Raw genomic sequence first — 23,890 nt, forward strand, 5'->3', positions numbered from 1 at the left:
CTGCCGCCTGAAAGTATTACGTATCACTCGCACACTAGTATACGTATTTCTGGCACACTAATATACAGTCATGTGAAAAAATTAGGACACCCTTTGAAAGCATGTGGTTTTTTGTAACATTTTTAATAAATGGTTATTTCATCTCCGTTTCAACAATACAGAGAGATTAAAGTAATCCAACTAAACAAAGAAAACTGAAGAAAAGTCTTTTCAAGATCTTCTGTAAATGTCATTCTACAAAAATGCCTATTCTAACTGAGGAAAAAGATAGGACACCCTCACATGTATTCCCTCTTAAATTGGCTCAGATCTCACACAGGTATATCACACCAGGTGCACAAAATTAGTAGATCGTTACTCTGCATGTTGAATGAGGCTTGCCCTATTTAAACCTCAGACATTTAGTTTGGTGTGCTCCTGACTGTTGAAGTGAGAGTGAGCACCATGGTGAGAGCAAAAGAGCTGTCAGAGGACTTCAGAAAAAAGATTGTAGCAGCCTATGAGTCTGGGAAGGGATTTAAAAAGATCTCAAAAGATTTTGAAATCAGCCATTCCACTGTCCGGAAGATAGTCTACAAGTGGAGGGCTTTCAAAACAACTGCCAACATGCCCAGGACTGGTCGCCCCAGCAAGTTCACCCCAAGAGCAGACCGCAAGATGCTAAAAGAGGTATCCAAAAACCCTAAAGTGTCATCTCGAGAACTACAGCAGGCTCTGGCTACTGTTGATGTAGAAGTACATGCCTCTACAATCAGAAAGAGACTGTACAAGTTTAACTTGCATGGGAGGTGTGCAAGGAGGAAACCTTTGCTTTCCAAGAGAAACATCGAGGCCAGACTGACATTTGCCAGCGATAAAGTTGACAAAGACCAGGACTTCTGGAATAATGTTCTTTGGACAGATGAGTCCAAAATTGAATTATTTGGACACAACAGCAGAGGACATGGTTGGCGTAAACCAAACACAGCATTCCAAGAAAAGAACCTCATACCAACTGTGAAGCATGGAGGTGGAAGTGTCAAGGTTTGGGGCTGCTTTGCTGCAGCAGGACCTGGTCAGCTCACCATCATAGAATCCACGATGAATTCTACTGTGTATCAGAAGGTGCTTGAAGAACATGTGAGACCATCAGTTAGAAAATTAAAGCTGAAGCGGAACTGGACCATGCAACATGACAATGACCCAAAACATACTAGTAAATCAACCAAAGATTGGCTGAAAAAGAAGAAATGGAGAGTCCTGGAATGGCCAAGTCAAAGTCCAGATTTGAATCCCATTGAGATGCTGTGGGGTGACTTGAAAAGGGCTGTACGTGCAAGAAACCCCTCAAACATCTCACAGCTGAAAAAGTTCTGCATTGAGGAGTGGGGTAAAATTTCCTCAGACCGATGTCGAAGACTGGTAGATGGCTACAAGAACCGTCTCACTGCAGTTATTTCAGCCAAAGGAGGTAACACTCGCTATTAGGGGCAAGGGTGTCCTATCTTTTTCCTCAGTTAGAATAGGCATTTTTGTAGAATGACATTTACAGAAGATCTTGAAAAGACTTTTCTTCAGTTTTCTTTGTTTAGTCGGATTACTTTAATCTCTCTGTATTGTTGAAACGGAGATGAAATAACCATTTATTAAAAATGTTACAAAAAACCACATGCTTTCAAAGGGTGTCCTAATTTTTTCACAAGACTGTATGTATCCCTGGCACACTAATATACATATCCCTGGCACACTAATATACAGTTGCAAGAAAAAGTATGTGAACCCTTTAAAATTATATGGATTTCTGCACAAATTGGTCATAAAATGTGATCTGATCTTCATCTAAGTCAGAACAATAGACAATCACAGTCTGCTTAAACTAATAACACACAAAGAATTAAATGTTACCATGTTTTTATTGAACACACCATGTAAACATTCACAGAAAAAGTATGTGAACCCCTAGACCAATCAATGAGATGAGATTGGAGGTGTTGGTTACAGCTGCCCTGCCCTATAAAAAACCCACACCAGTTCTGGGTTTGCTTTTCACAAGAAGCATTGCCTGATGTGAATGATACCTTGCACAAAAGAGCTCTCAGAAGACCTACGATTAAGAATTGTTGACTTGCATAAAGCTGGAAAGGGTTATAAAAGTATCTCCAAAAGCCTTGCTGTTCATCAGTCCACGGTAAGACAAATTGTCTATAAATGGAGAAAGTTAAGCACTGCTGCTACTCTCCCTAGGAGTGGACGTCCTGTAAAGAGGACTGCAAGAGCACAGCGCAGACTGCTCAATGAGGTGAAGAAGAATCCTAGAGTGTCAGCTAAAGACTTACAAAAGTCTCTGGCATATGCTAACATCCCTGTTAGCTAATCTACGATATGTAAAACACTAACTAAACAAGAATGGATTTCATGGGAAGATACCACAGAGGAAGCCACTGCTGCACGTTTACAGTTTGCACAAGAGCATCTGGATGTTCCACAGCAGTACTGGCAAAATATTCTGTGGACAGATGAAACCAAAGTTGAGTTGTTTGGAAGAAACACACAACACTATGTGTAGAGAAATAGAGGCAGAGCACACCAACATCAAAACCTCATCCCAACTGTGAAGTATGGTGGTGGGGGCATCATGGTTTGGGGCTGCTTTGCTGCGTCAGGGCCTGGACGGATTTCTATCATCAAAGGAAAAATAATTTCCCAAGTTTATCAAGACATTTTGCAGGAGAACTTAAGGCCATCTGTCCACCAGCTAAAGCTCAACAGAAGATGGGTGTTGCAACAGGACAATGACCCAAAGCATAGAAGTAAATCAAGAACAGAATGGCTTAAACAGAAGAAAATACGCCTTCTGGAGTGGCCCAGTCAGAGTCCTGACCTCAACCCGATTGAGATGCTGTGGCATGACCTCAAGAAAGCGATTCACACCAGACATCCCAAGAATATTCCTGAACTGAAACAGTTCTGTAAAGAGGAATGGTCAAGAATTACTCCTGACCGTTGTGCATGTCTGATCTGCAACTACAGGAAACGTTTGGTTGAAGTTATTGCTGCCAAAGGAAGTTCAACCAGTTATTAAATCCAAGGGTTTACATACTTTTTCCACCTGCACTGTGAATGTTTACTGTGTGTGTTCAATAAAAACATGGTAACATTTGATTCTTTGTGTGTTATTAGTTTAAGCAGACTGTGATTGTCTATTGTTGTGACTTAGATGAAGATCAGATCACATTTTATGACCAATTTGTGCAGAAATCCATATCTTTCCAAAGGGTTCACATACTTTTTCTTGCAACTGTACATAAGCTGGCACATTAATATACATATCCCTGGCACACTAATATACGGTATGTATCCCTGGCACACTAATATACGTATTCCTGGCACATTAATATACATATCCCGGGCACACTAGTACACATATCCCTGGCACACTAGTATACGAATCCCTGGCACACTAGTATACGTATCCCTGGCACATTAATATACGTATCCCTGGCACACTAGTAAACGTATTCCTGGCACACTAATATACATATCCCTGGCATATTAGTATACTGTATGTATCCCTGGCACACTAATATACATATCCCTGGCACATTAATATACATATCCCTGGCACATTAATATACATATCCCTGGCACACTAATATACATATCGCTGGCACACTAATATACAGTACAGACCAAAAGTTTGGACACACCTTCTCATTCAAAGAGTTTTCTTTATTTTCATGACTATGAAAATTGTAGATTCACACTGAAGGCATCAAAACTATGAATTAACACATGTGGAATTATATACATAACAAACAAGTGTGAAACAACTGAAAATATGTCATATTCTAGGTTCTTCAAAGTAGCCACCTTTTGCTTTGATTACTGCTTTGCACATTCTTGGCATTCTCTTGATGAGCTTCAAGAGGTAGTCCCCTGAAATGGTTTTCACTTCACAGGTGTGCCCTGTCAGGTTTAATAAGTCGGATTTCTTGCCTTATAAATGGGGTTGGGACCATCAGTTGCGTTGAGGAGAAGTCAGGTGGATACACAGCTGATAGTCCTACTGAATAGACTGTTAGAATTTGTATTATGGCAAGAAAAAAGCAGCTAAGTAAAGAAAAACGAGTGGCCATCATTACTTTAAGAAATGAAGGTCAGTCAGTCAGCCGAAAAATTGGGAAAACTTTGAAAGTAAGGGCTATTTGACCATGAAGGAGAGTGATGGGGTGCTGCGCCAGATGACCTGGCCTCCACAGTCACCGGACCTGAACCCAATCGAGATGGTTTGGGGTGAGCTGGACCGCAGAGTGAAGGCAAAAGGGCCAACAAGTGCTAAGCATCTCTGGGAACTCCTTCAAGAGTGTTGGAAGACCATTTCAGGGGACTACCTCTTGAAGCTCATCAAGAGAATGCCAAGAGTGTGCAAAGCAGTAATCAAAGCAAAAGGTGGCTACTTTGAAGAACCTAGAATATGACATATTTTCAGTTATTTCACACTTGTTTGTTATGTATATAATTCCACATGTGTTAATTCATAGTTTTGATGCCTTCATAGTCATGAAAATAAAGAAAACTCTTTGAATGAGAATGAGAAGGTGTGTCCAAACTTTTAGTCTGTACTGTACATACTGGCATATTAATATACATATCCCTGGCACACTAATATACATAGCCCTGGCATATTAGTATACTGTATGTATCCCTGGCACACTAATATACATATCCCTGGCACACTAATATACATATCCCTGGCACATTAATATACATATCCCTGGCATATTAATATACATATCCCTGGCACACTAATATACATATCCCTGGCATATTAGTATACTGTATGTATTCCTTGCACACTTATAGACCATGTGCCATCCTGTGGGTACCACTTGTGTACAAAACACCTACCGGCACACTCCATTCTGAACAGGTCCAGCGAGGCCACCACCGATGCTTCATCCACAGATTTGATGCCACGCAGCGCTAACTTCACGAGAAATATCTTCATGACGTCCGGTAAGAAGGAGAGTAGATATAAAGGCATATACACCACGTACCGCAGGCTGCACAACAATGGCGTCATTATCTTGCCCTGCGGCGACTGCGCCATTCTCTCAATAGTTGGAAACAGCAAAATGGACTTTAAAACCTGAAGAAAAATAATCAATGAGATGTCATTATTCAGGATGACTGCTGAACGATTCTCCACCTGCGGTACCAACATGTACGACGTTCATCATAGATCTAATAGAAAATATGTATAATGAAATCTGACTTGGCGACAATTAATATGGCTGATTCTTTTATTACAGGGCAAGACATTACATTTCTACATGTAAGAAGATTACATACATTTATCTGAGAGCATGAAACTTCACTGAAAATACAAAAATAATGTCTGGAAAGGAAACATACAGTCATTCAAGAGTATATAGATAGCATAAGCAGATAGATAGATAGTTAAAGACAGGCAGATAGATATGTTACATAGATGGATAGATAGATAGAGTAGAAAAAAGGCAGCACTCGAAAATCAGTAAAAAGTGAAGAAAATGCTTTTATTCACCCATGTGGATACGCAAGGGAAACCATTCAGAAATCTCTCCATTTCCAAACTTGGTGAAACAAGAACTGGATCTCTTGTTTCACCAAGTTTGTCTCATGAGGACAGCGGGTATTTTCAGAACACATTTTGCACATTCTCCTGCCTACATTTAATATAGCGCCACTGAAAAGCTCTACAATACTGATCAAAACCTCTTGCATAATCTGTGCACTGCTGGCGTGCCGTCAGTATAAGAAACCTCACATGCTGCACCCAAGAATCAGGCAGCTGATATATAACGCACCACTAGAGGGCAAAGTGCAGATAGCATACCCACTGCACGCCTCAGACCCTGCTGTGCACACCAATGGCGGCTCAGAGCTCTGTATACAGCAGCAGCAGCAGCAGCCAGCATTCATGCTCGTGTCCTGCCAGACTGTAGATGGAAGACCCTTAACACCGTCTGTCCTATTGTATGCACTTACATCTTACAGAACACACAAGCCAGCACTGCTACTACAGGAAAGGTCATCTATGGATCCGGAAACAATCCCAAACCATGGCAAGGCTGTCGGGTAACCTTAAATCCCCCAGCAGCCCCCGACCCATCACTAGGGTGCACATTCCCTAATTAGAGGTCTATGAGCAATGGAAAACGACCAACCACCAGAGGGACAACTTGTCCTATCACGTGGACCCCTTCAACAACTATAGTATTTCAGAGGGTTATTCCATCAGGGGCTTCCTCTGCTCTAGAACCTCCTCTATGAGTCAGAACACGTAGCAGTTCTCGATGTGGTGGACTCAGAACATCCATTCTTCTGAGGAACCCCCAAGTAATACAACATTTGATCTCAATCCACCATTGCAACAGAAATGTTGTGGCCGTTGTTCATGGGATTCTGGAGCTGAATCGGCAATAGTCAGGCTCTTGTATGAAAGGGGTTGTCGGTAACAAACCAATCCTCTTGAAGCCAACTGCAGGCAGTGATTGGTGTCGTAAGGCTTTGTGGCAACTTGATTGCAGACTTAACCCCCCAAGAGTCATGTTACAGCTGAAAAAATACTTCAGAAAATTTAACTTTTTTTTTATTGTAAATTTTGGATTTATGTCTGGAGTAGATCTAGTTGGTTCCAAGGTACTACTTGGAACCAAAACTGAGTTCGGGAAAAGGTTTTTAACAGTAGAAATTAATTTTTGAAGTTATTACCCGAAGTCTTGTGAGACTTTGCGAAGTAATAACTTTGGCTCATCTTAGCCAATACAGTCTAATACTGTACGGAGTGCTCGTTCCGTACAGTATTCAAACAAAGTGTTATGCGAATAGACTTCGGATGTTTCATCAGAAGTCGATTCACTCATCCCTAAGGATTAACATTTTGGAAAACCCCTTTAAGGACAGTAACATTCCCCCCTCTCAGTTATAACTTTATTTTTTCTTCAATTTAGCTTTATGAGACCTTGAATTTTGCAGGACAAATTGTAATGTTTTTAACCACACCTTCCTGAACCCCAATTCCTTCCCGCTTGTGAAGTTCTTAAAGGGAACCTGTCACCATAAAAATGCAATGTAAGCTGCACGCAGCAAGTTATAGAGCAGAAGGAGCTGATCAGATTGATATATAGTTTTATGCAGACCGATTCAGTAAAACTTGCATTTTTCTCATAAAATTTCCTGGTCATTCTGGGTTTTGAAGTCCTGGAGGCGATCCTATCAGTGATTGACAGCTATCTCTGTATACACAGTCATAGAGGAAAGGCTGTCAGTCACTGATAGAACCGTCTCCTGGACTTCAAAGTCCAGAGTGAGCAGGAGTAAATACAAGTTATACTGAATCTTTTTCCCATAAAACTATATATCAATCTGCTCAGCTCCTCCTGCTCTATAACCTGCTGCAGCTCAACCACCATGTTCAACCTGACCTTTAAAGGGGTATTCCAGTATAAAAGAGTTATAATAAAGTTTTACTTATTCACAGGATAGGTGATAATTAGTAGATAATGGGGATCTGACCGCCAGGATCCCCTGATTGCCAGAGCATAGTGTCCTGTGTCCCCAGTTCAAAAGGAGTGGAGATCAACTATGAAAGCTGCAAAGTACAGTGTTTGACTATCTTCGTCAGTCTCATTTTGAATGAACTGTCAGCATGCATACGCAGTCGCCGCTCCATTCAAACGGGACAACGCACTTCCCTTTCAGGCAATTGGTGGTTGTGCCAGCAGTTGCTCCGATTTAGCAATTACTGCCTACCCTAACCATGCTGCCCTCATTGTGTACAAGACAGAGCTGGTAACTACAGTGTTTTTTTCTTTGATTTCTACAGGAGCAGTGCTGCAGTTACCAGCTCCGTCCACCACACAATGGACGGAGATGTGGGTCCGGAGCCGACTGCCAGAGCCAGAGCTACTCTGAAACAGCTAAGGCTACTTTCACACTAGCGTTCGGGTGTCCGCTCGTGCGCACCGTTTGAAGGGGCTCACGAGCGGCCCCGAACGCATCCGTCTGGCCCCAATGCATTCTCAGTGGAGGCGGATCCACTGAGAATGCATCCGCCTGCCAGCGTTCAGCCTCCGCTCCGCTCAGTGAGCGGACACCTGAACGCTGCTTGCAGCGTTCGGGTGTCCGCCTGGCCGTGCGGAGGCGAGCGGATCCGTCCACACTTACAATGTAAGTCAATGGGGACGGATCCGCTTGAAGATGACACTATATGGCTCAATCTTCAAGCGGATCCGTTCCCCATTGACTTTCAATGGAAAGTCTGAACGGATCCGCTCAGACAACTTTCACACTTAGAAAATTTTCTAAGTTTTAATGCAGACGGATCCGTTCTGAACAGATGCGAACGTCTGCATTATCGGAGCGGATCCGTCTGATGAAACATCAGACGGATCCGCTCCGAACGCAAGTGTGAAAGTAGCCTAATCGGTGGAGATGCCGAATGTCGGACCACAACTCATCTGATATCGATGGCCTATCCCGAGGATAGGCCATCCATATCAAGTTCCTGGACATTCCCCTTTAAAGGGATACTCACTGGTTTTGATCTAACCTGTGAAAGGACCGACAATGCCGGTCGAATGGCCGGAAAATCCCTGTAGGGGGTCCTACCTATACTTTTAAAATGTAACACTTTATTGATATCATTAAAACCAAAACCTATACTAATAAGGTTAAAACTATCAGGCCTGATAGTTTTAAAATTCTTAGTATAGATTTTGGTTTTAATGATATCAATAAAGTGTTAAATTTTTTAAAAGTATAGGTAGGACGTCTACAGGGATTTTCCGGCCATTCGACCGGCATTGTTTGTTTCAGGGGGTCCGAGGGTCTTCACCAGGGCCCATTTAGAGATAGTGTTTTAGTGAAAGAGCCCGCAGCCAGTCGGACTGTCACATGATCAGTGTCACATGATCGAAAGATATGACTGGAGGCAGTTGAATGATGGAACTCAGCATGTGCGACTGCCTTCATGAGGTGGACAGAGAGATGAGGAAAAAGCAGGTGGCGCTATACAGATACATGCTATTGAATTGCTCAGTGGTGTCGCTGCAATTTAGGACAAGTCCCAAACTAGGGGGCTACACTTCGCTTGTCTGTGGGATTCAAATTGGTTAATAAGTTCTCCCCATGTGCCAAATTCTTTATAAAAATGCGATTAAAAAAGTATTCAGATCCGGGTGCTGGTTTGGAAAATGTAGAATATTTTTCCTGTGACAACCCTTCTAAAGGGGTTGTAACATCTCAGACTTTGATAACATATCATGAGAATATGCCATCAAAGACAAATAGGTGGGACCCGCACTGCTCTCCAGTGGAGAGCGCACCCGCATTGCGAAAATAGATAAGTGAGCACATTCAGCTATTTTTCAATCTCCCATAGAAGTGAATGTAGAGCGCACCACGCATGCATGGGCGCCTCTCTGCTCACCTCTAAGGGACTGCCGGAAATAGCTGAGCCAGCGATCGGCTATTTTCAGAACTCCTATGGTAGTGAAAGGATGGTGGCCGCGCCTGCATGGTGCACTCTCCTTCACTTCAGAGGCGCTGTTCTGGAGATAGGTGCAAGTCCTAGATGGGCGGGTCCCACCTCTATCTCATTTGGATGGCATATCCTAGTGAGATGTTATCAAAGTCTAAGATGAGATAACTCCTGGATGATTGTTTTTTTTAATTAGCCATCATTCTGTACATGTAGCTATACAATTGGAAAAGAAGAGTGCATCCCAAGCTTTAAATCTAAAATACTTCTAATGGACTATTATCCTCGGAAATAACATTCGAGAAAAGATCAGGAAATCTCAGATGAATCTGTTATATATAAAACAGACTCCTGGAAGATTTACTAAGACCTTAGGTTGTCTGTCTGTCAAAACCCGACATTAACTTTGATATATCTGAGCACATCCCTTGTTTTACTTACTTGCTGCTTTCTGCTTTTTCACTTGCTCGCTATTATATCTGTCAGGTAGAACCTGGTACATTTTTGTAAGATAACATAATGATGCACTTAATAGTAATCTGGTGTCCAAATTTGACAGAGTGTCACATTAATCAAAATTTCTTCCAGTCGGTATGGAGAAACCTCGAGGCAAGAATACTAGGGTCAAGGAAATACTCGTAGCTGTACTAACACAGCTGTGCCGAGAGGCCATCCAAGTTAACGCACATGACAAAACAGACACAATTTTCTTATATTACAACGGCATCAAAGCGGGCCCATCTAGAATAACATTCTCTAAGGCAAGATCCTAACACATTCCACGTTACCATATGAAATCTATACGCTAATAAAGCTCGGCTACTACGGTTATAAACATATTTGTTAAACATTAAAATGTCAACGGATTAAAGTTCTTTTCTCAGTTTTGTGCTCGAGGCGCAGAACTGTAACCCACCAAATTTAACCGTTTGGAAAATGGACTTCCTTTTAGATGTTTGGTATCAATATGAAGGGGGATTGAATTATTATTATATTTTTTTTTGGGGGAGGATCAGTGTACTGGAAAATGATGTGTGCTACACAGTTAAGCCGTGCCAAGTGGGCTCGTGGGCTTTATATATATATATTACCTGTATGTTATCATTGGCATGCGTAGACAAATAAAAAAAAATATGAAGAATTTATTGGCTTAACATAATTTTTTTTAGATATGAAAAAAATTTGCATTCGTTCTGCAAAAAGGAACAAAAAGAGAGAGAAATGTATATCTGTCGTTTCACTTGATCATTTTGGAACTATATTACTGAAGGTTAGAAGAGCTGAATCTGTGTCACGGTGGTGTCCCAATTAGTTTCCTACCATTGGACTGCAGGACAGCTTGCCACCACTATCGTAAAACTGGCCATGAACAATGAGAACGGCCGCTGAAACTTACTGTTGGGAAGACATTTTTTGGTTCTCTGACCTTGATGATGTATTACTTTCTGCGTCTGGGAAAGTGGAGGGACTGTGTAATAATATGATATAAAAAAAAATGATTGTGGGATATCGAGAAACACTTTTATTCTTACTGACCGATCAAGCTGAAAATTCACTCTAAGTATGTCCAGGATAATTGCCACTGTTAGGCTACATTCACACGTCCGAATTTTTCTACATCCCGATTTTCGGTCCGTTTTTTGCGGATCCGTTGTTCCTGAAAATGTTTCCGTATGTCATCCGTTTTTTGCGGATCCGCAAAAAACGGAAACATGTGAAAACTCAAATCCGACAGTATATTCTAACACAGAGGCGTTCCCATGGTGATGGGGACGCTTCTAGTTAGAATATACTGAGAACGGTGTCCATGACTGCCCCCTGCTGCCTGGCAGCACCCGATCTCTTACAGGGGGCTGTGATCCGCACAATTATTGTGCGAATCATAGCCCCCTGTGAGAGATCAGGTGCTGCCAGGCAGGAGGGGGCAGACCCCCCTCCCTCCCCAGTATTAAATGTGCCCAGTGCGGCCTCACCTCTCCCCCCCCATCATCGGTGGCCAGTGCGGATTCCCAGTATTAATAAATGTGCCAAGTGCGGTCTCACCTCTCCCCCCATCATTGGTGGCAGTGCGGATTCCCAGTATTAATAAATGTGCCCAGTGCGGTCTCACCTCTCCCCCCATCATTGGTGGCAGTGCGGATTCCCAGTATTAATAAATGTGCCCAGTGCGGTCTCACCTCTCCCCCCATCATTGGTGGCAGTGCGGATTCCCAGTATTAATAAATGTGCCCAGTGCGGTCTCACCTCTCCCCCCATCATTGGTGGCAGTGCGGATTCCCAGTATTAATAAATGTGCCCAGTGCGGTCTCACCTCTCCCCCCCCCCCCCCATCATTGGTGGCAGCGGAGAGTACTGATCGGAGTCCCAGTTTAAATCGCTGGGGCTCCGATCGGTTACCATGGCAGCAAAGACGCTATTGCAGTCTTGGCTGCCATGGTTACTTAGCAATAAATACAAGCATTATACTTACCTGTGACTGCGAGCTGCGATGTCTGACCGGCCGGGAGCTCCTCCTACTTGTAAGTGAAAGGTCTGTGCGGCGCATTGCTTTTAGCACAGACCTGTCACTTACCAGTAGGAGGAGCTCCCGGCCGGACACACCGCAGCTCGCAGTCGCAGGTAAGTATAATGCTTGTATTTATTGCTAAGTAACCATGGCAGCCAAGACTGCAATAGCGTCTTGGCTGCCATGGTAACCGATCGGAGCCCCAGCGATTTAAACTGGGACTCCGATCGGTACTCTCCGCTGCCACCAATGATGGGGGGGGGGGGGGAAGAGGTGAGACCGCACTGGGCACATTTATTAATACTGGGAATCCGCACTGCCACCAATGATGGGGGGAGAGGTGAGACCGCACTGGGCACATTTATTAATACTGGGAATCCGCACTGGCCACCGATGATGGGGGGGGGGGAGAGGTGAGACCGCACTGGGCACATTTATTATTACTGGGAATCCACACTGGCCACCAATGATGGGGGGGGGGGAGAGGTGAGACCGCACTGGGCACATTTATTAATACTGGGAATCTGCACTGGCCACCGATGATGGGGGGGGGGGAGAGGTGAGACCGCACTAGGCACATTTAATACTGGGGAGGGAGGGGGGTCTGCCCCCTGCTGCCTGGCAGCCCCTGATCTCTTATAGGGGGCTATGATATGCACAATTAACCCCTCAGGCGCAGCACCTGAGGGGTTAATTGTGCAGATCACAGCCCCCTGTAAGAGATCGGGTGCTGCCAGGCAGCAGGGGGCAGTCATGTACACCGTTCTCAGTATATTCTAACTAGAAGCGTCCCCATCACCATGGGAACGCCTCTGTGTTAGAATATACTGTCGGATCTGAGTTTTTCACGAAGTGAAAAATCAGATCTGTAGAAAACTTACTGGGAATCCGCACTGCCGCACTGGCCACCAATGAATATAGAGGGAGGGGGGCACATGTAATACTGAGGAGGAAGCCTAATTTCCAGGAACGGAGTCCGCATAAAACGGATGACATACGTAATGACATACGAATGTCTTCCGTTTTTTGCGGATCCATTGACTTTGTATTGGTCCAGGATCCGATTTTTCAGGACAAGAATAGGACATGTTTTATATTTAAACGGACATGCGGAACGGAACAACGGAAACGGACAGCACACATTGTGCTGTCCGATTTTTTCCAGGACCCATTGAAAATGAATGGGTCCAGATCTGGTCCTGATCTGTTCCTGAAAAAACGGAACAGATCAGGAAAGAAAAAACGGACGTGTGAATGGACCCTTAGGTTATAGATCATGTGTAGGGTGTATAGTAATACATCTCCATGAGATACTTGAAGTGGCATTCCCACCTTGAACATTTATGGCATATCAAGGTTTTATTGGCAGGAACTGTCAAAAAACTTTTGTCTATGGGGCTTGGCAAATTGAAAGCTAATGTTGTAGAAGCCATGGATCAAACAGGTTGGATTGGATTATTCTATTTTTTACTTTTCAATACATATAAAATATTTGAACAAGAAAAAAATACAATAACAAGTAGACAGGTTGAATTTTTCCACTCTGTCCCTACAGATTCCAAAGGATAAGTAGTCCAATCAATAGTCAAACAATGCATTGACCAACAGCTATCTAAAACCCACCTTTAGAAAGCCTGGAGGTTGTCCTACACCACTAGAGAGTTATTGTGTGGAATTAACCAAAATGTACCATCTCCAAAGAACCTAGTGATATCCTTCACAAAAGTCAATTTAGCATTAGGTTTGTATAAGGCTGTATCTTCAATTAACAATGTTGTAGTTTTCATCCTTGCCCCTGAAACCATTGTCTTCTCCATTCAAGACCATTGTCTTGTTTACCCATTCACTCAAATGTTGCACTATCACCCTTATCTTTTCACCATCTGTACCTCCTAAAATAATGTCATTATATTGCTAGTGATGAAGATACAAGTGAAACAATGCTAATGTACCTCTTTTTCAAATCTCATTAATCTCTGCAAACATGCAAGGTTAACATCCTGCTCCAAGTCAAGAAACCCACTCAACCCTCAGTCCCTTCCCATATGTCATCCCTATTCCAAATGTCAGCTGAAAATGTTCAAATTCAAGGAACAAGTGGAAAGGAGAAGTGCATCACTTGCTGTCAAAATAGAGACCTCTGGTTGATAACTGGGTGTGGGACACCACTCACAAAACCTTTACACAGCATATATCATAGTATAACGAACATTCTCCATATAACTAGCGCCTGACACATAAAATGATATCATACATCATATCTGAAACCAAGATGTCCCAATAAAAATAACAACAGTTTATACAACTGTTATTTTGCCTTTTGGAATTCCTGTAAATCCAGATACACTTAATTTAATTAGTGGATCTTATAAATTAAGTTAGTGAGAACGTAGTTATTTTATGGGCATCGGCCCAATCTAATATGGAATTTGGAGTCATCCCAATTTGCTCAAGTTGAGAGGAGGGAAATGAAGACAGAGCATGGAGATAAAAAAAAGTCTTGGACATGGAGTGGGATCTTATCCTTTCCTATTTGGACAATTATAAGTCTTTATCTTCTGACCACCTGCATGATTTATAGGTCGGGAAAGGCAATGGAAAAATGCCCAGAGAGGACAAAATTGAGAGGACCAATTACAATGCTTAATTTTTTGGCAAATGCTCTTTCTGTGAGCTGGAGGGCCTGCTTGCCGGTCAAGTACATCTCAATCTATAAGTCAACTTTGGTGTCTAGAATAACCCCATAAACAACTCTTTCCTTACATAGTTTCCTACATCAACAAAGAAACGTGGGAAGGCATGGAAAACGCAATAGGACAATCTTCCATTGCTACTGAAACATAGTGATTTTTCATAATGGTTTAAGACATTCAAGGGGCACCGACACATAGCAGTATCTCATCTACTGTATGTGAGCCAGACATGTATTTATTGTTAAGGAAGCGATACAAAATTCCAATCCTTTTAGGTGAGATCAGGAAAGACTTCCTCAAAGCCTATACCACTCAAAAACAAATATGCTCTATTACATTGTACCTATTAAGTGTATGGCCAATTTACTGACCCTGTCATATGAGGACTGGAAGGCAGTTATGGCAATATTTGTTGTCTACTGTTGCACATTCTAGATATCTACTAATTCAACAGCTTGTACATCACAGAGATCTCACTACAACACGTTAGCTTCAGCTTATTGGTTCTTGGCACTGGCTTCACCTTTATTAGAATTACGGATACAGCCAAGCAAGGATGCTCATCTTTTTCTATAACTCACAGAAGTGAATGAAAAGATCTGCATAGATGTGAGGTTAAAGGCTGGAGGCCATTTCACCAGGATAAGGTTTAGGGAACCCCCATTCTGGACATAGGTGCGTGACTGAAAGGTGGAACCAGCATCTAATACACATTTATGGCACATTCTGTTAATTAATAATGATACCCATTTAAGGCTACCTTTACATCTGCGCTTTGTATTACAGTTTTGAGATCTGGCAGAGGATCTCAAAACCGGAGAAAAATGCTTCCGTTTTGTCCCCATGTTGTCACGGATGAGAGTGGGGGAAACCCTCATCCGTGCGATGTTAAGGAAGCTGCTAGGCCTGGACAACAGAATTAGGGAGCAGGTCACCTCCTAAAGCGTCCCTAACTCTGACCCTGACTCCTAACTGTATGAGCCAACCCAGATGGTAGGAGGGCTCATACTCAGGAACCTCGAGTCCCTTCTAGCCCTCAAGAGATCCCTGGACTAGGAGCAGGGTAAGACGACCTGTTCCTCCTAGACACGGACAAACAGGAGTCTCACTGGCCAAGGAAAGGGGAACATCAACAGCATATGGATATGGATATGGCAGGCGAGTGAAACCACTTCCACACCTACCTTCCACAGACACACTGACTGGAACCCGTGCTCAATAGCTGTTATCCACACCAAACACAAAAGGACACAGCACACAAACTAAACTCACACAGGAAACCAGATCCATAACTGCAATAAGGTGAGACTCCACACAAACATAAGCATAACATCAATACATTAGTTTTTATGACCACAAGGGTGGCCCTCACTGGATAGATGGCATCAGGATACCAGGAGGATGACTCCAGCATAACATGCCTGGAGTACCGCTCAGCTACAGGCTTCCAGCAGAGGCTAAATAGCCCAAGTAGCCACACCCACACAGACATACTAGGAAAGGAATTAACCCTTCCAACACCAGAGAAGGTAAGTGTCACTTAAAGGGGAAATGCACAGATAACTTAAATCCCGTGCACACCAAACATACAAAGTGCACACCTACAAAGAGAGGTTGCCAGGTGCAACCGCATGCACTTGACAGCAAGCTGCCTAGCAACCAGCTCAGGCTGCTATATTGCCAAATAACATCATGTTGCCAGTGGCAACCACACGTGAGGCATAATACTAACAGCCCTCACCTGTGATTGACAACAAGACCAGACTGCGGGCAACTACATGCGGCTCAAGGAGTCACGACCATGACCATGGTCGTGACACATGCATTGTCAATGGGGACAAAACAGATCAGGATGCATTCCGTTATGGTTTGTCCCATTTTGTGACCGGACACAAAACCGCTACAAGCTGCGGTTTTGTGTCCGGTCTGAGGAATGGAACAAACCGGATCCGGAACTGTAACAGTGGCTGTTGTCTGCCGATGTTGCTCTGCTTACCGCAACGGTCCCGGGCTCTGTGTTCAGCCGTGATCTGCTGCTGCTGTTTCCATTCACCGCTGCAGTCCTAGACTCTGTCCTTGCTGGCACTTTTTGTTCTGTAATCCACTCCACGGTTTCCTTCCAGCTCTGACCACAGCATGCTTGCTGCTTGCTTACTGTAGTACTTCCTTAAGGTCCGGCATGCATCACTTCCTGTGATTTATGGGTTAGCTCATGTGACCTTGCTGACCAATCCTAGCCGTCCTGCACATATATAAGTAGCTCAGCCTCCTTCCCAAGTGCCTGAGGGTCAAGGTCCTTGTGTCCTGCAAAGGTTGCTGATATCTCTGCTCGTGCTCCTGTGTATCTGTCTCATGCTTGTGTTTCTGGACTCCACTATATGTTTTATCCCTGCCTGCTTGCCTTGACTCTCCTGTTGCCGACCTGGATTGCCTGACCTGTACCTGTGCAGCTTGCCATGACCTATTGCTTCATCCTTCAGTCCTGCACTGTTGCTTCTGGTTATGATTCGGTGTTCTGATAATCTCTGTTCCTCTGGTACCTTGCTCAGGTAACTCCTGGGTTGCCTGGACCAGCTGCCTTGTGTGCCAATCCTCCTCAAGAGGTAGCGACCTGGTGTTCCCCACCGGAATGTCTATCCCCACCATCAGGGGTACTGTGAAGAATGAGGGGCTCACTTAGACAACGCCTTTAGAGGATGTAGGACACATGGTACAGTGGGTTAACACCCGCTGGTTCGTAACAGGCACTAAAAACAATGTAAGTCAATGATGCTGGATAAGTTTTTTTCAGACCCTAAAAAAAACAGATCCATCACCCATTGTTTTTAATGACGGATCCAGTTTGTTCAGTTCCGATTTAATACAACCGCAACCAAACGGAACGGATGTATCCTGATGTATTAAAATCGAACAGAAGCATTTGCTCCAGTTTTGAGATCCTCTGCTGGATCCCAAAACCGGAATACAAAGAGCAGATGTGAAAGTAGCCTAAGAGGCTACTAGAACTTTGAATGACTTTTCCCAAGTAAGAGTTTTGTTATAAAATTTGACTGCTACAGTAGTTGTCTTTGTGTACAAGCTAGTTGCAATGCCAGCTGCTAAGATGGTTGCACGTGTGTGGTCATAGTCCTCAGAAATGAAAGGGACATAAGGACAGTGCTAAGTCAAGTGAATTTAGAACTGAGCTGAAGCACTCCAGCATGGCCACCACACAATGGATGGAGCCTTCTGGTTCTGGCTGCATCCACTGATTTGTTTCTGGTGCTAGTGTCTGCAAGGAAACAGCTGATCAGTGGGGGTGCAGGGTGTTAAACCCAGATATTGATGAGGACAGGTCATAAACATCTACAGGATGGAAAACCCCTCTAAGGCAACTTTTCATTCAAGGCTAGGTGCACATCTGCATTGTCCATTTTCCTTGTTTTGGTCCATTACAGGAGCAGAATAATGGACATGATGGCAGTACCAAAACTATGACACGATGGACAACAATATCACTGGAATGACCCCCACTCTTTTGGCCACTAACTTTTCTTCCTAACTCTGGCATCAACATTCATGCTTTTTCAATGGGAAAAGGGAGTAAGCCATTGTCAGACCAGGTTCTTTCCTCCAGCGGAACAATGGATTGGGCATGTTGACACACAACTGCTGTTGGAGAACAGTGAAGAACACATACACATTAAGCAGTTGGATGAGCCAAATACCAGAATTTTTCGCCCCATAAGACGCACCCCCCCCCAAACAAGTGGGGGGAAAATGCCCCTGCGTCTTATGGGGAGAATGCTTCCATTTTACATCGCAGCCTGCGATGTATGAGCGGGGAGAGAGGAGGGGCTGGAGTCCGGAACTAGGGGCGGGGTCCGGTGCAGTCACTGTACTCTTACACCAGGACCCGCCGCTCACCGCAGTATTTCTAGACATTAATCCTTAACCTGTTTATAAGTTTAACTAAAGCTGCGCTCTCCCCTGTTCCCCTGTATCAGTACAGCACTTACTAACAAGCTTCCATAGCAGGCAGAGCGGACGGCAGCAGTAACGTCACTCACTGACGTCGCGCGCCTGCTCCTCCCACTTTATGAATGAAGCAGGAGGAGCAGGCACGCAAAGTCAGTGAATGACATTACTGCTGCCGTCCGCTCTGCCTGCTATGGAAGCTTGTTAGTAAGTGCTGTACTGATACAGGGGAACAGGGGAGAGCGCAGCTTTAGTTAAACTTATTAACAGGTTAAGGCTACTTTCACACTTGCGTTTGGAGCGGATCCGTCTGGTGTCTGCACAGACGGATCCGCTCCTATAATGCAAATGCTTGCATCCGTTCAGAACGGATCCGTCTGCATAACTGGTTTTTACAGATCTGATTTTTTACAGTATATTCTAACACAGAGGCGTTCCCATGGTGATGGGGACGCTTAAAGTTAGAATATACTAAAAGAACTGTGTACATGACTGCCCCCTGCTGCCTGGCAGCACCCGATCTCTTACAGGGGGCTGTGATCCGCACAATTATTGTGCGAATCATAGCCCCCTGTAAGAGATCAGGTGCTGCCAGGCAGGAGGGGGCAGACCCCCTCCCTCCCCTGTATTAAATGTGACCAGTGCAGCCCCCCTCCCTCTATATTCATTGGTGGCCAGTGCAGCCCCCCCTCCCTCCCCAGTATTAAATGTGACCAGTGCGGCCCCCCTCCCTCTATATTCATTGGTGGCCAGTGCGGCCCCCCCTCCCTCCCTCCCTCCCCAGTATTAAATGTGACCAGTGCGGCCCCCCTCCCTCTATATTCATTGGTGGCCAGTGCGGCCCCCCCTCCCTCCCTCCCCAGTATTAAATGTGACCAGTGCGGCCCCCCTCCCTCTATATTTATTGGTGGCCAGTGCGGATTCCCAGTATTAAATGTGACCAGTGCGGCCTCCCCTCTCCCCCCCCTAATTAAAATCACCCCCCCCCCCATCATTGGTGGCAGCGGAGAGTTCAATAAATAGAAGCATTATACTTACCTGCGAGCTGCGATGTCTGTGACCGGCCGGGCGCTCCTCCTACTGGTAAGTGACAGGTCTGTGCTATAAGCAATGCGCCGCACAGACCTTTCACTTACCAGTAGGAGGAGCTCCCGGCCGGTCACAGACATCGCAGCTCGCAGGTAAGTATAATGCTTCTATTTATTGCTAAGTAACCATGGCAGCCAAGACTGCAATAGCGTCTTGGCTGCCATGGTAACCGATGGGAGCCCCAGCGATTAAACTGGGACTCCGATCGGAACTCTCCGCTGCCACCAATGATGGGGGGGGGGGGGGGGGGGTTATTTTAATTAGGGGGGGGGGAGAGGGGAGGCCGCACTGGTCACATTTAATACTGGGAATCCGCACTGGCCACCAATGAATATGGAGGGAAGGGGGCCGCACTGGTCACATTTAATACTGGGGAGGGAGGGGGGGAGGGAGGGAGAGGGGGCCGCACTGGCCACCAATGAGTTAAATACAGGGGGGGGGAGGGGGGGGTCTGCAGCCGGCGGCAGTCATGTACACAGTTCTCAGTATATTCTAACTTGAAGCGTCCCCATCACCATGGGAAAGCCTCTGTGTTAGAATATACTGTCAGATCTGATTTCACGATCTAACTCAAATCCGATGGTATATTCTAACATAGAGGCGTTCCCATGGTGATGGGGACGCTTCAAGTTAAAATATACCATCGGATTGGAGAAAACTCCGATCTGATGGTATATTAATAGGGGACTCCTGACTTTACATTGAAAGTCAATGGGGGACGGATCCGTTTGAAATTGCACCATATTGTGTCAACGTCAAACGGATCCGTCCCCATTGACTTGCATTGTAAGTCTGGACAGATCTGTTTGGCTCCGCACGGCCAGGCGGACACAAAAACGCTGCAAGCTGCGTTCGGGTGTCCGCCTGCTGAGCGGAACGGAGGCCAAACGGAGCCAAACTGATGCATTCTGAGCGGATCCGCATCCACTCAGAATGCATTGGGGCTGTACGGATCCGTTCGGGGCCGCTTGTGAGAGCCTTCAAACGGAGCTCACAAGCGGAACCCCGAACGCAAGTGTGAAAGTAGCTTAAGGATTAATGTCTAGAAATACTGCAGTGAGAGGAGGGCCGATGTATTGGGGGACACTGTTATGAGGGGGATCTGTGGATGACACATATATAGCAGTGTCATCCACAGATCCCCCCCATAACAGTGCCATCATCCACAGACCCCCCACCCCATAGCAGTGCCATCCACAGATGCCCCTCCCCATAACAGTGCCATCCACAGATCCCCCATAACAGTGCCATCCACAGATCCCCCACATGACAGTGCGTCATCCACAGATCCATCATAATAGTGTCACGCACAGACCACCATTAGTTCAAAACCAACCAAAGCACACCTTTTTGTTAAAAAAATTTTTTTTCTTATTTTCCTCCTAAAAAACTTAGGTGCGTCTTATAGGCCGATGCGTCTTATAGGGTGAAAAATACGGTAAATCAATTGATTCAGCAGACATTTATTTAATAGTATGGCCACTTTAGTGTGGCTTGTCTTTGAAATATTAAGTCTCTTACTGAAGCTGTTCTACCTTTGAGTGGAGATATCTGCAGCCAGTGACTAATAACAGACAACTGGGTCAATAATACTGATTCTTGCCTTGTGAATTACAAATAATTGCTGACCGTGTAGAGCAGGCCCTCACCATTCCACATGAATTCCAAAACCTTCTCACAGACCTCACATTTGCGAAAAGTAACACACTCACAAAACCCAAATCTCTCTGTTATTATCCCTCCTTTGCATTCAGTCCAATGCAAACAATTGTGGAGAAGGTACAGTTTTACAGCCTAGTCTGTGGGTAGATGTGGAAAGTTTGAACTTGAATTTACAAGAAGTTTTAAACTAAGTAGTGTAATTTTGAAATAAGTGGTAAAATTATTTTTCTTTCTTCCCTCAAATATTCTTAGATTTCTTTTGAGATTTTAGTGACAAATATTCTTAAATTACACAATAAACAACATTTTTACTTCAGAAATATGTAACCGTCTGGAGGCTAAAAGGCCAGAAAAAGTCTTCTCCTTCTGGTCTTGTAAATTCTGTACTAGAAACAAGTGCCAGGCTGTCAGATTTTCTGGATTTTCAGATGCCAAATTAAAGGAATTTCACTGTACTTGGTACGTAGACAGACCTCTTCTCCTTCTGCAACATTATGTTCAAGGGGACCTAGTGGCACCCATCACCCCATCTTAATTAATCTTAACTTACATGCAGAAGAAAGCTTCCAATATTTTTACTGTCTTGAAATGTGTGGATCAGCTGCTCTGGGACCCCGTCTCACGGAGCGCTTGTCTTTGGAAATCGTACACCTGCTGAAGTCATGTCCTTCAGTCTGAATACAAGGTTTCCGGTCTACTCTATGGACGGCATGTCACTTCAAAAGTCCAGAATGCATGAGATACAGTGGATGGGGCCAGACCGATTCCTGTCCCTGGCGCATCTGCAGATGAGGTGGATTTAAGTGTTTCCGCATGCGCTACAGACACAAATAGCTCTGGCCCCATCCACAGAACCTCCCGTCCTGGGCTGTAGAATTTGTGGAGATCCATGTAGGGATCCTGGACAATCTTAGGGGTCAGGATCGGTCTTTGTCTGCATCTATTTGCAGTTTTTAAGTTTTAATTGTACTTGTGTATTGTATTTTGAGATGGAAGTGCTGGCATTTCTATATGTGTGTACTCTTTCGTAAAAAAGCTTAACTCTTCGAGAAAAAAGGGCTCATATATGATGAAACACAGCAGCCCGATCAGTCTTTCGACAAATACCAGCAATCAGGAGAGGGTCAGAAGGCCTCCATATACATTAGATGGTCCCACCAAAGTCATCCAGTTCAGCCAATGTACACCTCATGTGTATGGCCAGATTTAGGGAATTCCAGATAGTTCCACCCCCTATATTATATGTCTACATACCACCAAATCATGGATATACCACCAGACTCTACTGGCTGTTATTTTTCTCATGCACAAAAAGTATCTAGCTCTACCTATCCTACCATTTTGAACAATTTACCAATAACAGTGTGAGGTATTGAGGCTGAGTTTACACTGCCTTTGCTGATATGCTCGGTATGTACGTCTGTAAGACATCCTGGTTTATACTAGAACATCCCAATAGACTGGTTCATCACTTTCTCACAAGAGATTGGGCTGGTAGCAGAAAACGGGGACCTACGAAACAGATATTGCTCTAACTTCAGCTTCTTTTTAATACTGCCCTTTACTATACCTTTTTGTCTCCTTTTCTGCTGTTTGTAGGCTTGCAAAAAATAGAAGGAATATGGCAGTGAATGCAGTATCAGACTACACATGACTGCAGGATCAGACTACACAAGGTTTGTTTGCAGTCTGTAACCATAGTGACGCGTAGGTCAACATTAAAGCTGTATACACAAAAAAAAATAGATTATTTGCAAATTGCTTTCTGCTTTAGAGCAATAAAAAAAAACATTACTATGTCAAAGGCATGGTGATAGCTCACCATGGGGTCTTATTATGCTGACTTTGTGGTTTGAAGCCACAGGCAAATGGAGATAAGATGACTGTATGTAAAATATGCTTATAGTATAAACGTTACAGACAGGTCTACATTAAGTATACTATTACTTTCCTGTTAATTATGATGGCAACAAATGGATAATGGGATAAGGGGAAATGAATTAGGAGAGACGAAAGTCCTACTAGGTGCAAATGGACAAGACGTACCTGACATAAAGCAGCAGATAGGCTGCACGCAACACTGACACAGGAAACAGCTCTTGTACATGTGCCAACTCCACATTAGAACATAGATGCAACCTAATATGCAGGCGATAATGTTTTTGTTCAAATACGTTACGAATTGTTATGAATTACAATTTGCTTGCTTTGCAAATCTCCAGAGGAGAAGTTGACTGAAGCCTGGCTACCACCTCATTCTCAGATCGATGTTCTAATATGACCCTAGAAAAGACACTTTCACCAAAGAATAACAAGATAAATTCAGTGAGATATCAGTTTCAGCATAACTTCGAGCAATGGGACTAGAGAAAATAAAGATACACATTACGAAACTGCTGAAAAACACACGGCACTGTTGTGCAGTCGTCCATTTCGAACACAGCCATAGTCAGTAAAATTCAAGCTGTCTACACATTC

At 44.1% G+C, this 23,890-nt stretch overlaps 1 protein-coding gene across 7 annotated transcripts in view; it reads right to left on the reverse strand.

The window, feature by feature from the left end:
• Nucleotides 1-23,890, reverse strand: part of LDAH (lipid droplet associated hydrolase) — a 293,483-nt gene that overhangs the window by 78,867 nt on the left and 190,726 nt on the right. For all 7 annotated transcript variants that reach the window (XM_040427384.1, XM_040427387.1, XM_040427386.1 and 4 more), the window contains one exon: nucleotides 4,888-5,128. In XM_040427384.1, the coding sequence (XP_040283318.1) occupies nucleotides 4,888-5,128 (241 nt within the window). The remainder of the gene's footprint in view (nucleotides 1-4,887; nucleotides 5,129-23,890) is intronic.

Source organism: Bufo bufo, chromosome 4 (assembly GCF_905171765.1).
Source record: "Bufo bufo chromosome 4, aBufBuf1.1, whole genome shotgun sequence".
In the NCBI taxonomy this organism is placed as follows: domain Eukaryota; kingdom Metazoa; phylum Chordata; class Amphibia; order Anura; family Bufonidae; genus Bufo; species Bufo bufo.